This window comes from Gymnodraco acuticeps, unplaced genomic scaffold, assembly GCF_902827175.1.
Source record: "Gymnodraco acuticeps unplaced genomic scaffold, fGymAcu1.1, whole genome shotgun sequence".
NCBI lineage: Eukaryota > Metazoa > Chordata > Actinopteri > Perciformes > Bathydraconidae > Gymnodraco > Gymnodraco acuticeps.
Window position 1 is genome coordinate 1,376,983 of NW_022990295.1, and position 17,434 is coordinate 1,394,416.

Genomic DNA, 17,434 nt, shown 5'->3' on the forward strand with positions numbered 1-17,434 from the left:
GCGAGACACAAAAACCCTCATTCCAACGATTCCAACACACGGGGGTTATTTATATCAGGCCCACTGTGTCTGTAGTTCATGAGAGGCTTGCCCCAAGGCTTTGTGTAGTACCATCTATGTTTTGTTACTAGGTTCAAATGTGTGCACATACAAGTGGACGCGTGCGTGTGCGTGTTTGAGTAAAACAGGGGGTGTTACAGCTGTCGTTGTTTATAATGTTAACACCTTTCCCATGAATTTCTGTCCGTCATTGCAGTTGGAAGTGGAACCATAAAGTGTCATAATGAAAGTAAAAGTGAAAGAGTGAAAGTATTATTGAAGACTTGTAGCCAAAACGGAAGTGACCTTAATCGTTTTGTGTAGCAAAGATAACCAAATAATTAATATTTTATTTTGAAATTATTATAATTTTGATTATAACAGTACAGTAATGTTATCCATATGTGCTTTAAGCTAACATTACTGCATGTTATTGTGTCTCTTATGGTCAAACTAAAATTATAATAAATAATAATTATAAATTTCACTAAATGAAATTTGACGTTAATGTAAAACATTTTTTTCCATGACCTTAATCGTATTGCAGTGTGTTAAGGGAATACATTGTTGCTGTTTGGTTGGAATAAATACATTTGGTATCATGACCAATCAAGAGAGACGTGTTCATCCTGCCCACCCAGTATCTGATCAAACAAAGTGATGTGCCTGGGTCTGGGTTGTATCCTGTCCAAAGCGCAGGGGCCACACTTGCGTCAGTTGGAAGAGAAGTGTGCAGGGATCCTTTCCAATGGCTCCTCAATACGCACCAAGTCTGCGCTCCAGGTTGGCTCCTATGCTGCTTGTTCTGCAGCTAGGATTCATTCTCATATATGCCTTTTACATTGAGATTGAAAGCAATGTAAAAGTGTATGGGATTACCTTCAGCAACTTGTACCCTGGTGAGTTTGAAATGGGGGTGGGGTGAGATAGCAAGGGTTAAAAGGTGAATTCAATGGAAAATTACGTATGTTTAAAGCTAATTCTTAAAGGTTCTTTAAAAGCAGCATTAAGTTACATATTAGGAAAACAAGGAGGGGCTGCAGTTATTACTGTTGGGCAGTGATAAGGTTTTACAGTTGCTGGTTCTTCAGCAGCAGAAGACTTGGGGCGGGAAAATTGGCTGTATGCTGAAACACAGAATAAGTCATTGTATTTTAAATGCAGGTATCTGGCATTATTTTCTCTTACAGAGTTCCAGGATGTGAATGTGATGGTGATTCTAGGTTTTGGCTACATGTGCACTTTTCTGGTGCGGTATGGTTTCAGTGGCGCTGGGTTCAACCTCCTTGTGGCTGTCATAGCCACCCAATGGGCTATCATACTCAATGGCATTGAGAACTGGTATTACAGAGGAAAGATCAGGATAGACTTGAAAAGGTAGGTCAAATCTGTTTGAGCAAATGATCTCTACAGAAAACATTTGTCCTTACACTATCTATAGCCATAGGAAAAAGAGGACATGCATTCTGCAGGAGTGCCAACAACCTGTATTTTATTGAACCAAGCCATACAGTGTTTTCTCCCCTGATTTTGTCACATGCAGGCTCATTAATATTCCGGCCCTTTTCTGAGTATCTCAAGGCCTAAGCCACTTGCAAGCCACTGAACAAATATATGGTTTTTAAAATGTTTGCGCATGAATATTGTAATGGAATAACAAAACACAAGTACACACCCTAAAATGTGTCTCCTTTAATGTAGCTTAGTGGTTGCGGAGATGTGTGCAGCTTCTGCCCTCATTTCAATTGGAGTCGTGCTGGGGAAGACTAACCCTGTCCATCTGATCCTCATCGCTCTGCTGGAGGTCTCAGGGTTTGTCCTGAATGAATGGCTCCTCCAGACTCTGCTGAAGGTATCAGCCACTATCTTCAACTTACATTTGGCCAAATATGTTCACATTATACACATGCAGTACTTTTAAACGTTCCTAATTATGTTTTCTAACTCTAGGTCCCGCCTCTGAACAGCATCATGCTGCTTCACATTTTCGCGGCCTTCTTTGGGCTCATGCTGACCCGGATCCTGTACAGGAAAGGATCCGAGCAACCATTTGAAAAAGAGAAAGTTGATCGCAAAACAGGATTGTTCTCCATATTGGGTAAGGTATTTTCCTTATGTTATTGATGGATAGGGTTGAGTAGGATAATTGCAACAAGTGGGAAATCTATTCAACCAGAGATATACATTGAAGCAATGAATCAGCAAGCACCCACCATGCTAAGGCATAATGTATAACCTCTGTTCCACAGGGACTTTGTTTCTCTGTGTGTTTTGGCCCAGTTTTAACTCCGTCCTAGTGGATAATCATACCCCTGGGAGGAGGCTGGGGGCCGTGCTCAGCACCTACCTGGCCCTGGCAGTCAGTGCTGTGACAGCAGCTGCTGTGTCTTCGCTCTCCAGCCCCGAGGGAAAACTCAACCCGGTACTCTGACACTATTATATGATATAACACAACGTTGTGCTCTTTCAGGAACAGTTGTCGCATGTTGCGTAATGACTTTTACTTAGATAATCAAATAGCACTCTAATTAATTAATAACAGCCACACATCCTCACTTCTCTCTCAGATCCATTTGCAGTCTTGCATGCTTGCTGGCGGTGTTTCTATTGGGGTTTCCATGCCAGCGGTTCATCAGCCATGGGAAGCCATGACGATCGGATTCACTGCTGCTGTTGTATCCACCATTGGATTCAGATATCTTAAGGTTTTGATCACCACATGGACGAAAAATCTATAAAACACAACTCATGGCACTAGGACATAAGAAGGCAAACCAGTGCAATTCAGCCATATCTTATTGATGATACACTGTTCATATGATAATATACACATTATATGCACATTTTTACTTTAACTTCCTGTTTATATAAATATTTTTAATAATTTTTTGTTTGAAATTGTATTTAATATTTTATTAGACATTTTACTTTCACTCTTCTTGTTTATATAACCTTTTCTTTTCATTTAATCTTTTACTGGACATTTTACTTTACCTTTTTTGTTATTTAAACAACTTTTAATTGTACTTGTACATCTTTTTTTCTACATTTTTTCAAGGTATTTTGATTCCGATTCATCATAAACTCTATGTTTCAGAGCCACATGCTGCTTGCGTTTAAGTGCCATGACACCTGTGCTGTCCTGAGCACACACGGACTGCCTGGTCTGCTGGGATGGCTGGCACATCTCCTGCTACAGATTAAAGACTGCGATGATCACACAGCGTAAGAACACAAGGATCTCATTGCAACAGTCAAAAGGCGTATCACCTGTAACTGGTCCTTTTCTTCCCTATAGGGCAATGCGGTTTGCTGTATTTCACATCTGTTCTCTCTTCATCACCATCTCTTTAAGTCTGTGCATGGGAATCATTACAGGTAGGTATTCTCATGTAGATTCCATTATTAACAGGCTCAATCATACAAGAAGACAGAAGGTCCATTTTGAATTATTCAGACACAACAGAATGCTAGCAACAGTGAAATGTGACCCAAAACATATCTTTAAAACCCTATTTGGCAGTATGTTTTCATTAAGACTGAAACTAATGATTATTTTCTGGATTAATCAACAAAAGAAAATCTGAAAATAGTGGAAATGCACATCCTGGTTTCTCAAAATCCAAGGTGATGTTTTTAAATGTCTTGTTAAGTCAGTTTAAAACCCTATATTCATTTTAATATAATATATATATTTTTTAAAGCATTAAATCCCCACATTTAATAGACTAAAATAACACGTGTATTACAATTTTTGCATAAAAACTACCAATAATACCAAAGAAAGTTGGTGATTATTTTTATGATCAACTTATAAATTAGTAGACTAATCGTTGCAGGTCTACTTTCCATTTAAACGTGTTTTTTACTTCAATATGTCATTGTTTTAAGGGCTCCTACTCAAGTGGAACTTCTGGAGGCCTCCCCAAGACAAGAAGTGTTTTGATGATCAGGCTTTCTGGGAGGTAGGCCAACAACAGTTACTTTTTAGGCAATAATCTGGCTAAAAACAATTGTATAACTGCACTGAAAATGTGTATTGTACATTTTGATCATTTCACAAAGCAGTAAATAATTTTAAAAACGTTTCATCGTACAGCATTGAACAAAATATTTTCCTGTTTTGCAGTTTCCCCATCTTGCAGTGCAAAAGTAAGAAGACCAAGATTCTGGAAAACTATTTTTGGTGGTCCATTCATATTGATGTAAATCATTTTACACCATTTTGCTTACTTAGTGCATTGATGTTTTTTTATATGTGCAAAATAAAAAAATAAAACATAAAAGCATGAATGCAAGACTTGGTTTCTGCACGGTATGTTGCTGTTTAATGCTGCCACAGTTGTAAGAAACACACCTCATGGTTTTGATGTTACACAAGCAAATAGGTAGGCGTTGCAGTCAAAAACAACCCATATGGTTACATTCAGTAAATGTGTACAGTGTTATGAAATATTGCCCTCAATGATGGTTTGTACCATAATAATGTATGCTGTGTCCACTCAAAAGATGTTAAAAGTAAGTATACCCAAACTAAATGTGGACAGTTCAGAGAAATAAAGCTCCCAAGAAACACACGTTGTTATACACAAGCTGTACACCATTAGAACAAACATGGCTACACAGTTGAGTGCAAATAGACACATTTAAAGATGTTCCATTATACAGCAAACAATATAAATTAAACAAGTTAATTTGAAAGCTAAAAAAGTTTGTATATAAAGTGAATAACCACTAAAGCATATTGTCTTATACAATAGAGAAAACAGAGTGTATAAACAGTGGACACAAAGACACACAGAGTCCATTACTGCCACAGGTCCTCTGTACGGCCAAACTTGAAGACCAAACCCCTAAGGAGACAAGAAGATAGTGTGAGACAAATATTTCCCCCAAAAATCTGTGAGAAAATAAGCATGGGTTTGTAGGATGATGCTGGGGAGGAACTTACCCGAAGAAAATGAACGCGTTTTGGAAGAAGATGGCGATACCGGGGTACACGACAGGCTTTTCTGCACGAGACAAGAGATATAACACAGGTTACAAAATAAGGAAGCAGTTATAATTCGACATTTCAATCAAGTAAATGAAGAGCTCTCTTTATACAGCAAATGTATTTAAGTTACGGCATCATACTGGCTTCTCTCTTTTTCCTGCAATTGGTGCACGTTGCGACTTACGAGGCACTACGAATCCTCCGAACAGGATCCACATAGAGGCGATGAGGGAGCCAAACGCCAGCATGAAGCCGATGAAGAGCCAAACTCGAGCGCCTGCAAACAGAGATAAGAGAGGCTGCGTTACAGGGTGGACATTCCATTTTTCTTATGTAGTTGCATTAAACTGCATGTATGTTGTAACACTATTACAAGGAAATGGTCTGATATTACAGCAAAAGTGCTGCAGAGGTATGTCCAGTAAAAAAGCCATGTATATAAATGGGGGGAATTAGGTGTTTGTGGTGAGATATACACAGTTGATCATATCCAATCATACACACCTGTCTGTCCGATGCAGCCTTCACTATAGCTGTCCCCTCTCACCTGGCCGTTGGAAACAGCATTGATCCTAAGTCGAAGGAGAGAATTACAAACACATCGGCTTCTAAATAATTTCACTTCACCTGATTGCTTATCATGACAGACTCCATGTTAATAATTGTATATATTAAGAATGCTTTTCCTTTAGATTTTAAGAAGTATGAGCATTATGACGCTCTCCCAAAATGAAGCCTTTTTTGAGCTGGGAAATAGAAAAAAAGGTCCAAGTTAATTGGTGCTTTCCACCATGCCCTGGAGCAGCTCAGTTCAGACGATTGGGTTGGTTTCCTCTATCAATTCAGATTGTCTAGATTGTTTTGGTGTGAGTCGCTTGGTGTTTGAGATATCCTCTGAAGAGATGTCTGCCATATCTCCAATCTGATTAAACAAGATGGCACTTTGTTTGGGATGCTAACAAGGCTAAACTATTTTGTTTTAAAGTCAACAACAGTGTTGCTCTCCAGAAATCATGACCAACAAGATAGTCCACTAACTTTTTTGTAAGATGCTTAATATATCCATTAGAATATATTCATTCCTTCCTCCTGCACAGTCAATAGTTCCTACATGAAAATGCCTTTTCTCCCGTTCTACTATAACTGAACTACACATGTGGAGCACAGTAAGCAGAATTCCATTCGGTTCCATAATAGTGAAAAGAAGGCAGACATCTCTAAAAGGCAATGTCTCCAGTAATCTGCAACCCAGATTGATAATAGCATTCATGTCAGAGGAGAAGTATTGTTTTATTATTATTATTTTGTGGTGAAATGGTCCTTTAAGAAGGCAATTCAAATCTGACATCATTATTGACTATTATTGAACAAAGGCAGGGGTTACTACTCCCTATTCAGGACCATCAGTGATCATGTGACTAAAATGAGGTCACATGATAACATCTCATTGGGGAGGGGGGAAGTTAGGCCTGGAGATGAGCCTTTAACCTGAGGCTGCATTCAGCCGAGTGCACCCAAAATAATAAATAATGAAACCTATGATACGACCATATTGTCAAACATTTCCAGTGACAGAAACAGACTCCTGACAGAGTATGTCTTACATGAGAAAGGCCACTGTAGCGATGACTCCACAGGTGTGGTAGGCATGATGAAACTCCCCCTCTTCAGGATATTTCACTGCTGCATCAATGATGATCCACCAACCAGTGAAGAACTGCAACAACAAGATCCACAGTTAGCCGCAGGAGTTTCATGACCGAAACAAACATGGATGTCAGAAAATGTGTAGTAAATGTGTACCCTGGTAAAACAGGTATATAAAGCTCTGCATCAGAGGTGGAAGAATAATTAGATATTGTACTTGTGTGAAAGTTGATGTACCAAAGTGCAGGAATACTCTGTTAGAGTAAAAGGTAATGCATTCAAAATGTTACTCAAGTAAAAGTACAAGCATCACAAATATAAATCAAAAGTAGAATGACTAATTATGCAGATTGGTCCATTTCAGAATAATATACATGATATGTTGCAAGAGAGTGTAATCAAAGCTGGTAAAGGGGCAGCTAGTTTAATTACTAGTATGGTGCAGGGTAGCTTGTAGATGTTCTCTAGGTGTTGCTAAAGTCTGATTTAAGTGTTGATTATATTTCACATAGCTAAACTAAATCTACAAAGTTACTAAATAAATGCAGTGGAGTAAAAGTACCTCAAAATTGTACTTAAGTACAGTACTTTACACCACTGCTCTACATATACTAAATGCTAGGAGCCAGATGCAAACAAAGAGCAGGAAGGCCTTGCACTTTCATCTCCTTAGCTAGTTTGTTTGCTCGTTATTGAGAAGCTCATGTATATACCAGAACTCCAGCAGCTACAGAAGCGATGGCGTTTCTTCTCTCCCCCCAGTCCACATTGCACTCGCAGTCTCCGCACCGGATTCCGTCCAGAAAACCTGACATGACTCTGGGAAAGCGCGTAAGGTCAAAATGCTTTAAACAACAACATCAACAGTTTACGGAAATACACAGTCGTTATGTATACCAGCCAAATGGAATTCACCAACAAATTGATATTAGAACGGAAAAACAATGTTTGTGCGCAACCGCAGTACGTTACTATGATGCTCAACTCCCTGGTTTATATACCAAGCACCAACTATCACTAAGTATTTGTACACTTAACTCGGTAATCTATTCGACACCAAGGCTGACAATGTATCCAGTTTATACTTGTAACAAAAACTACTATATATATATATGACTAGACCAGATACAAACAGGGATGTGTCCACGGTTTCTTTTGTTCATCGCTTTGGCATTAGCAAACATTTCCTTGAAGGTTTCTTCTCGCTACGAAGTTGCTAAAAAAATAGAATAGAATAACTCAAACGACAACTGTAGTACTGAGCGTAAAAACACACCCCGGGGTCATTACTTGTTTGTAGTGCCATTTTCAAAGGAATTCTTACCTTTTATTTTCGTTTTTGTTGATGTGAATCCCCTGGTTAAGCCCGATTTGTGCTTCCGATACAGCTCGGTCATGCACATGCGCAGTTCATGCACGCCCGTTTGATCGACGTTGATACTGGTGCGTTCAGGTGTTGTGGACAACGTGGGAATATGGTAACATTACAAGCCATTTAAAGATATTTAAAAAGTAGACTATCAGGCAGGCCTACTTTGTGACATTAATAGATGATTTTACTGTAACGAATACATGAACAAATGGAAGTGCATATTATGACCTCGAAATATGTTGATGCTAAAAGGTAATGACAAATAAAACAATTTATCGTCTACCGTTTGAACATTTACAGTGCAATACAACAGTTTTAGTATAAAGTATTACTGCTATGTTAAAAACAGTCACTAAACTATATACAATCCGACTTTGGAGTAATTTTTTTCATTTTCTGCAGGGACAATTACCGCACAAAAGTTTCGTATAGGAAGTACAAGTTTAGAACTAGTTTATGAACGAATCACTGTGAATAAGCATTTTGATGATACTTTCACATTCACTTCTAATAATACTGCAAGCTCGACTCGAAGCCGAAAATAATACAAGAGTACATTTGTAATTAAATTAAGTTACATAATGGCAGAAACTTAAAGGTCACCTAATATGCTAAATCCACTTTTTCATGTATTCTATACATAAACACGTGTCCCCTCTGTGTAAAGAGACTCTGACAGTTTCAGGAACAAAGATTTGCTGACTTTTTGTCCTGATCCATTTATATAAAAACCTGTCTGAAAATGAGCTGATCAGATTTTGGCCACCATTAGCCAATAACCAACCAAGGTAACTAAAGCTAAATGTGCCTACTTGTTTAAAACATGCTGTTGATTGACAAAAGTTTTGGTTATTTCAGAGAAATTTAGATTATTTCACATCAACATGTTCTTATATCTGTTAGTTTTTTTTAGATGACCTTTAGATTTTTTTTAAAACCATTTGCAGTGAGATTGGCACATCATGTGGGAGTCACATGGGGCCTAAGTGCAGGCTGCAGATCCCTTTCTTAATTCCCAGCTCTAATGCTAACTAACTGTGAACAGGGTACTAAAGAAGACTTACAGTATCTGGGTCTGTTTGGATCAGAATCTACTTTATTGTTGATGGAGTAGACATTGAAAAACATAATTGCATTACAAAGATAGTATCAAGCTAGTGGTCCATACAAAATATCTAACGCATTACAATTTGAGATTATTATGAATTGTACTGCTGTTTATAGTTGATACATTTGAAGTGTCATGCAAGTCAGTAAAAATGAGTAAACAAGATGATAATTGTCTTAATAGACTCTAAGCAACTGCAGGGCTACAGATATGGACAGGAAGATGACGCCAAAGAATCCAATGTAGCCGTAGGCTCCATACATCCTCTTAGATGGATCTGAAATAAAACATAAAACAGAACAATGTTAACATTCAAAGTAGAACTATATGAAACAACAATGAACACTATTCTGTTGAGAATAGCCTACATTAAATTATCACTTTTATAACATTTTATTTAAATAATGTATATCATATACTATGCCTATTTATTTTTGTTCTAGCAATAAACTGGTCTATTATAGAGTATTCTACCTTATTCTGTATATTGTCATTTTTGTTTAGATTTATATTTCATTCTATTTATTGTATTTTTAATTCATGTGTAATACTTGTCAACATGCTGCTGTGACAAAATAAAATCATTTTACGTACATCTAATCTTATCTAAAGTGGAATGAAATCCAACTTGCATTACTTGTTTTAAAACTACTTAAATAATTGCAATATTTTAGACACCATGCATGTCTTAGTTTCCATTATCTTTTTGTCAATGCTATCTTCTGTGAATGAGTAAACAAAACTGGGGGCATGTAATTAGTTTTTACACCACTAATGCTTTAAATGATGAGTATTTTTTTGCAAATATAGGCAAGGCAAGGCAAGGCAAGTTTATTTATATAGCACTTTTCAACACAAGGCAATTCAAAGTGCTTTACAAAAAATGAAAGAGATTAAGAAAATGGCATTTAAAATCAGTCATTAAAAAGAAAAGCTAATAAAATAAACATAAAAAGAAAAAAATACATGGCAGTCAATTAAACATTAAAAGAAAAAAAGTACATGGATAAAAGTTACAGTGCAGTCTAAGATATGAATAGTTCAATTAAAAGCAGCGACAAAAAGAAAAGTCTACAGCCTGGATTTAAAAGTAGTCAGAGTTGCAGTGGACCTGCAGGTTTCTGGGAGTTTGTTCCAGATATTTGGAGCATAATAACTGAATGCTGCTTTACCATGTTTAGTTCTGACTCTGGGGACAGAAAGCTGACCAGTCCCTGAAGACCTGAGAGATCTGGATGGTTCATAATTTAGCAGGAGGTCAGAAATGTATTTTGGGCCTAAACCATTCAGTGCTTTATAAACCAGCAGCAGTATTTTAAAATCTATTCTTTGACACACAGGAAGCCAGTGTAAAGACTTCAGAACTGGAGTGATGTGATCCACTTTCTTAGTGTTAGTGAGGACTCGAGCAGCAGCGTTCTGAATCAGCTGCAGCTTTCTAATAGATTTTTTAGTGAGACCTGTGAAGACACCATTACAGTAGTCCAGTCTACTGAAGATAAAAGCATGGACAAGTTTTTCCAAATCCTGCTGTGACATTAGTCTTTTAATCCTAGATATATTCTTTAGGTGATAGTAGGCTGATTTAGTAACTGTTTTAATGTGACTGTTGAAACTCAGGTCAGAGTCCATGACTACACCTAGATTTCTGGCTTTATCTGTATAGATACATTCTGATGAGTTCAACAGGATAGACATCACTCAGTATTGATGTAATTTTATAATCTGCCTATATTCCTTCAATGACTATATGTGCATATAACTTTGACCCATATACTATGATATATATTTATATTATTGGTAGTGTGTGTTTTTAATGCGTTTTGCCAGCATTAAAATGTGTGCAACATCTTTTGGACAAAAAAACAATAAATGAGGATAACATTAACACAATAGCAGTCTTACCTCCTGTGTAGTAGCCCCAGGCATAGGAGAACCTGCTGGTCACCCAAATAGCCCCCAGAACAGCCGCTGACAACTGGGATTATGAACAAACAGAAAACCAGAATTATAAACAGTTTAGGAAATAAAGGGGTGACACAGTGTAATGGAAATATGCTGAGTCACTGTGACACTGTCCCCATGCTGTCTTTATTATCTGGAGAATAGATGCCAGAGTTCATGAGGATTGCCTGCGCCACCCTCCTACACATTTTTGTTTTGTAACACTTTAAGTAGTCCTTAAAATCCACTTCTGAGCTCTCATATTATTGAATAAATATTATAGACATCAACAACAAAGTATTTTGTGTGTATGCAGGATAAAAGCAGGATACACATACCGGATACACAAGGGCTGCAATGGTCTGGAAAACCAGCCACTGAGCATACACCTCCAGGGTGTTCTGATGGGCTCTCTGGATGCAGTTGAATACCTGATGCGTGTCACTGTACATAGTGGGATACTACAAAATAGAGAGATTAAACATGTCATATTAAAGCAAGAAACAAAAAAGCAAAACACATCCAATAAAAGCATTAGTGTCCACAGAACTTTGCAACCTGTTTTCCTTATTTAAAGTAAAGTTATCTACCTTAACATCGAATTTCTTCCTCGCACCCCCAACCTTGACTGCTAAATACCCCAGCATGATCCAGCTGTAGAGGTATGTAAATATGGCATATCCAAAGTTGGACGGTAGCACAGTTAGCATATCCATTTCTGCTCGATACGTTTGCCTGTTTCAAGTTTTCAAAAGACTGCAACGTGCAAATCAGGGATCCGCGTATAGGCAAGTGAGGAGTCAGTGGGCAGGAACAGCAAGCAGATTAGCTAACAGATTCGAGGTTATATAAAAGATCGCGAGATTACAGAGCGAGGTTACATTTAAAGGGCAACACCACCATAATACTGCGTTTTAGGGATCTCGTTGCTTTCACATAATAATGCGCACTGAATTGATTGTTTGTTATAGGATTACATAACTGTATTCCTGAAACAAAGTCAGCAAATTAAAGATTAGTTAACAAAACAATAAGCATGTTATTGCTAAATAGCTTACTCAAAATCTTCAGTTAGTTGTAATATATTTACAACTATTTTCTGATGTTGGTGTCCATATTTATCCAGTCTTTTCTTTACCTTTATTTGTCTAGCTTTGTTGACTAGCTATTATGTCAATATATGTGCAAGAAAGCCTTGCAAGTAGTCTAAGTTGAGAAATATTACTATAATAAGAATAAGTCAAATCCCCTGAATGTGTACTTTTCTCATTAAAGGTGATTCCAAATGAAGGCGTTGCATAACAGACACGGGCACGGCATGGTATATTTGTATGTATCTATAATTTGTAGGCATGTATAATAAAATGTTGCATTTCATCCCATATCTTTGTAAAGATGGATTCAAACATGTTTGCTTCCATGTTGTTTTTCAGCTAGGACAACATAATTGGATTATTTTTGTATTGTATCATAGTCTGAACGAACTGAAATAAATCGCCTTCTTTCATCTCGAATTCAGGTTGATAAAACATTAGTAATAAGGGCACAAGGAGGAAAAACGTTGGCCCACAGACAGAGAATCAACTCCTTTCGTTCATGAGTTTTGAACAGGTTATGAACCGCTATCGTCACGTGACTGGAATTTTCCATAGGCTTTGAAAGTAGCTCTGCGCCCACAGCAACACTAGTTACAAAACAAGCGACGACGACAGACGGATCAACCCCGACGAAGAGACATCGACTTCGCTTTTGCTAATAAACGGCTACAAACTCACATATTTGATTAATATTCGTAATATATCGTCTTGAAGGTTATTTTCTTGCCTTGAATCGTTTACATCGACGTTACCACCAGAACAAAGCTACAATCTACACGGTAAGACCTTACTACTAACTTCCGTCCGCTAGCATGGCTCATTTTGTTTGGCCAATCCAGATGTACTTGTATCCGCTGCTTTAAATCATATTATAGTAATATTACGTTGAAATGTCATTTAATGTATGTGTTAAACTTGTTATCAAATCACAGGCGAATGAATTTGACAAGGTCTGGTTTGGAGTTACAGCAGCTGTTAGCTTAAGCTATCTTTAGCTTGCGTCATTCTGGAATTTTCCAGTAGGCCTCATCTCCGCCATTGCAGTTACGTATATCTGCTCGCCATGTTTTGACGTAGGCATATTTAAATAATATTACTTTGTTCAAATATCTGATAGCGCCAGTTATTAATACTTCGAACATAGCTATTTGAAAGCTAGTTAAAAGAAACGTATTAATATTTGTGTATGTTTTATTTCACAGCTTGTGGCAGTACACATAAACAATGGCCAAGGGAGAAGTCGCACACTCTAAAATGGCCTACGATCGTCAAATTGATGGCATCAAAGTCATTTTTGACCAGAGCAGCCCGGTCCCTTCTCGCTCCCGATCCAGGAGCAACAGTGGCAGCAAACCCACCTCTGGCTCCGGCCGCTCCAAGGGCCGTGTCAGCCGCAGGAGGCGCTACAGATCATCCTCCAGCAGCAGCAGCTCCTCGTCTCATTCCAGGTCCCGCTCTCACCCCCGATGCCACAGACCTTCTTCCCGTTGTCGCTGTGACAACCATCGCAGAAATGACCGTAGCCGCCAAGCACCACCACGTCGCGACAGGGCCGGCTCCAGGTCCTCCAGCCACAGGAACAGGAACAAGAGGGCTGCGAGCCCCTCTTCCAAATCCCAACCCAGAACCCACAGCGGCAGCTCAAGATCTGGATCTTCAGAGGATTCTGTCAACCTGAGATTGGATGGTGAGTTGATTCTCTAAAATAAGGAAATGGTAACTACTTCAATATTGATTTGTACAACTGATTAAATCGTATGCATATGTTGTGTTCCCCAGACAAAGGAGAACTGGTCAGAGCTGCAAAGGCCATTGAAATGACAATCCTAGGAGTGGAGAAGGAGGAACTTCCTGAGAGTGTGGAACCAGTCCTGTCCGAGGAGTCGGTCGAGTTCAAACGGGTGTCCATAGATACATGGGTGAGACAAGACCCTGAAAAGACTGAGTCACAGGTGGGTGCATTTCTGCTTCATGTTTATCACAAAACACAATACAAAAATTAAGCTGTGTACAGATTCTTAATAAAGGCAAACATGTTTTTTTTCATCATGGACTACACCTAAATACAAGGTAAGGGGTGTTGAGAATTTAGGGATAGCCAACAATCTTTCAACTTGTGCATAATCGATCTTTACCACATGCTTAATATTAATCATAGATCTTAAAGAGCCTGTGACACGAGTTTCCCCCATCATCCAAACCCATCAATTTGAGTAAATATTGTCCCCTTGAAAACCGTTACTGAACTGATTTTGGATATTTGTACTTTGATAACCATTAATCTGCCCTTCAATGTTGACCATTTTCTGGATCTGCTCGGGGATTCTTCAAGTCCCGCCAAATTACGTGTGACGTCATTGCGGGCACAGCGCTCCAGCTGCACCGTTCAGGATCCCAGCATCTGCATGTAAACGCACGATGGCGCACACAGCAGCAAGCTCACACAGTTTAATGTTGAACGTGTCTGAGAGCTCATATGAGGCTGAAGGATCGGTTTATGTTGTATCTGTTAGAAGTTTAGGAATGAGGTGCGTCAATATGGGCGATCATACGGTCATGTAGCCAGTGGTGGACTGGGACTAAAAATCAGCCCGGGACTCTCGACCGGCCCACTTCGGTACCGCTAGTAAATTGTCAACGAGGGGAGTGGGGGATGTGCTAGTGACTTATCTGACCGGCCCATCCCACGTAAACTGTCAACGGGGGGAGCCTCGCTGCGGGGAAACGGTGGACCTAGTGTCCCGATCGGAGTGGGAATAATAATAATAATAATCCGTGCATTTTATCCATTCATTTCCCAACATTGTGGTAAAAAAACACACGTTTAATCCATGTTGGTGTACTACAACTACAAAAAGCATCGGTTTGTTTTCTCATCAGGAAATGCAGACCGGCTCAAACAAACGATTTTTAATCATCATCCTCACGATCATTTAATGTATCATATGTTCGCCGAATTGACATGAAAGCACTAATACATGTAGATTCATCCACTTGAGTTTACAACTACAAAAATAATCGATTTGTTTTTATATCACTTCCGACGTGAGGAAATTCAGCAGCTCCGATTTTAATCCTAATTTACTCATCATCTTCACCACGATCATTTATGTTTATGTTCGCCGAATTGACATGAATGCACTGACAAATATGAATATACTGTCGTCAACTTCATTACAACGTTATTAACGTGCCTAAACTCAGTAATTCACCATTTCTACGCATGACAACACACTTTGTCCGTGTTTGGCTCTCTCGCTCTCTCTCAGTGAAGCGTTCCCGCATTGACGTCACTTCCGGCTTCCCCCAAAACTTCAAAATGAGTCGAAGGAATTTCCCCGCGATGTTCGAAATTATTGATATTTAACGGAACGGTATCGCTTTTTCTTTTTTAAACTGACGGTTCAAGATGACTAGTAGCCCAATATTTCATTGCACAACAGTTGCTGGGAGGCTGTCACAGGCTCTTTAAGCTGTACAGGATGACTTAATATTTTCATAATATAAGCTGATTTTAGCTGTTGCATCATTTTTTTAATCAAAGATACAGTCTAACGTCTACAGTTGTTTATCTTGAGGTCAATGTTGTGTTGAATTTCCTGTCTTGTGTGCTTGGACCCCTGAGGGAATACACATGCTCTCTGTATTTATTCCTGTCTTCATAGATAACATGACAGTGGTCTCCTTCACTCATCGGCACCTGGGAGTAAAGGGCTGTCATGTGACTTGGGTGACAACAATATGTTTGCGTGAAAGTTTATCTGATACCTCCTTTATAATTTCCACGATGTGTAAGTGTATCAACTAGAGGCCTGCAGTTAAACAAACACATATGTAGATTACCTCACAATCAGACATGTACAAAGTCCATACAAATGCTAACTATACACATATATGATGCTCAAGAAATTCATACATTATATTACACTGACTCCACTTTCAAATTTTGAAATTTCCAATGTATTTATGCTTGCAGTTGAAATGGGTCGTTGTTATTTAGCAGAATCCTTCACTCGCTGATGGAGCAAAGGCGTGTGGACCGCATTATAGTGACTATCCCTGTCGAGAGCTAGAAACAGATGAAGAACTCCACTCCGTATGCCAAAGATAAGTTGGTTCACCAGCCGTGTGCTGAGCTGGGAAACCTACGTCACCACCATTCAGCCAATGTAGACAGAGAAGACATCCCTTTTTACTTGATCCTTTTTTTTCTCTTTCATTTTATTGTTTAATTATGTTTCAAGGTCTGACTTTAGTAGGATTCAGTTAATGCTCGAGCCGAGTCTTTGACAACAGTGGGATGGGGTTTTTAAGTGTTGAAGTTAACACTTAAATAATTAACATGCAATAGAAGTGCTTCACAATTTGACAATGGGGACTATAACACATCTATATGAAGTTTGCAAACTGTCAGAGCCACCCTACCATCAGTTTCACACACATATCTAACTAGGTGTGGTTTTCTTGTCTTTCTGAAACAGAGCGATGAGGAGGAGTCTGATGATGTATTCAGCCCCAGGATGTCCCCAAAAAGGAAAACTATCTCTTTCAGCATTAATGTAAGTGACTTTAAGTTAGCAGCTTCCTCCTGTTTTCCCCAAACTGTTAAAAAACATTATTCAGTTTGTCTTATGTCTTTTTTCTCCCATCTTCTCCCTCCTTAGAACTCTTTGGTGAAGCCCACGCTGGCGGCTCAGTCTGGAGCTAAGGTAACCTCCAGAGTGGACAGCTTCGACAGCAGGAAGCCCTACGGTCACTGGGTTCGGGTCAAATCAGGCAAATCTATGAATGCGCGCAAACACACATTCTCTACGACACACTAGTGTGTCAGAGTGCATGGACCCTGTAAATACTGCACATGATTTGTACATATGCTTCAACATATTATGGTCGCAATTTTTTTTCAGATGTTGAAAGAGTAAAGTGGGAACAACTGAAGAAATTCATTCAGGTGGGATATTTTTTTCCCTTTGTTGTATATTGTGCTTTTTTTCAATAAAGATATTTATTTGATTACAATGTTTTATGTCTGTTATTGTCTCATACATCTATGAACTGCCATCTTTAAATGAAGAGCTTGAATTGGGAGTTTTTCCAGCATTGACTAAAATCATTTGTTTTGTATTGACAAATACCAAAAAGGTTATTTATCCATACTGGAAAATAACTTGCCTCTTACAAATCAGTTACAAGAGTATGTATGTAGGGTATAAAAACAATTTATAGTGGGA

At 38.6% G+C, this 17,434-nt stretch overlaps 4 protein-coding genes across 4 annotated transcripts; 2 read left to right on the forward strand and 2 right to left on the reverse strand.

Annotated features, from left to right (window-relative positions):
• The first annotated feature begins 707 nt into the window (after nucleotides 1–707).
• Nucleotides 708–4,332, forward strand: rhd (Rh blood group, D antigen). The gene is made up of 10 exons (XM_034221929.1): nucleotides 708–938; nucleotides 1,230–1,416; nucleotides 1,741–1,891; nucleotides 1,990–2,137; nucleotides 2,289–2,461; nucleotides 2,607–2,744; nucleotides 3,137–3,264; nucleotides 3,338–3,417; nucleotides 3,931–4,004; nucleotides 4,169–4,332. Exons 1-10 carry the CDS (start codon nucleotides 788–790, stop codon nucleotides 4,193–4,195), a joined length of 1,257 nt encoding a protein of 418 aa, XP_034077820.1. The 5' UTR covers nucleotides 708–787; the 3' UTR covers nucleotides 4,196–4,332.
• An 8-nt stretch (nucleotides 4,333–4,340) lies between these two features.
• tmem50a (transmembrane protein 50A) lies at nucleotides 4,341–8,160 on the reverse strand. The gene is made up of 7 exons (XM_034221931.1): nucleotides 8,007–8,160; nucleotides 7,396–7,501; nucleotides 6,640–6,752; nucleotides 5,540–5,607; nucleotides 5,220–5,312; nucleotides 4,991–5,051; nucleotides 4,341–4,892 (listed from the first exon to the last, which is right to left on the reverse strand). The coding sequence occupies exons 2-7, from the start codon at nucleotides 7,495–7,497 to the stop codon at nucleotides 4,847–4,849; spliced, it is 483 nt and encodes a 160-aa protein (XP_034077822.1). The 5' UTR covers nucleotides 7,498–7,501; nucleotides 8,007–8,160; the 3' UTR covers nucleotides 4,341–4,846.
• Nucleotides 8,161–9,122: 962 nt separating this feature from the next.
• mgst3b (microsomal glutathione S-transferase 3b) lies at nucleotides 9,123–11,951 on the reverse strand. The gene is made up of 4 exons (XM_034221932.1): nucleotides 11,697–11,951; nucleotides 11,445–11,567; nucleotides 11,068–11,140; nucleotides 9,123–9,439 (listed from the first exon to the last, which is right to left on the reverse strand). Exons 1-4 carry the CDS (start codon nucleotides 11,820–11,822, stop codon nucleotides 9,339–9,341), a joined length of 423 nt encoding a protein of 140 aa, XP_034077823.1. The 5' UTR covers nucleotides 11,823–11,951; the 3' UTR covers nucleotides 9,123–9,338.
• A 756-nt stretch (nucleotides 11,952–12,707) lies between these two features.
• rsrp1 (arginine/serine-rich protein 1) lies at nucleotides 12,708–17,222 on the forward strand. The gene is made up of 5 exons (XM_034221930.1): nucleotides 12,708–12,982; nucleotides 13,406–13,890; nucleotides 13,983–14,155; nucleotides 16,685–16,762; nucleotides 16,868–17,222. Exons 2-5 carry the CDS (start codon nucleotides 13,428–13,430, stop codon nucleotides 17,024–17,026), a joined length of 873 nt encoding a protein of 290 aa, XP_034077821.1. The 5' UTR covers nucleotides 12,708–12,982; nucleotides 13,406–13,427; the 3' UTR covers nucleotides 17,027–17,222.
• The last annotated feature ends 212 nt before the right edge of the window (nucleotides 17,223–17,434 follow it).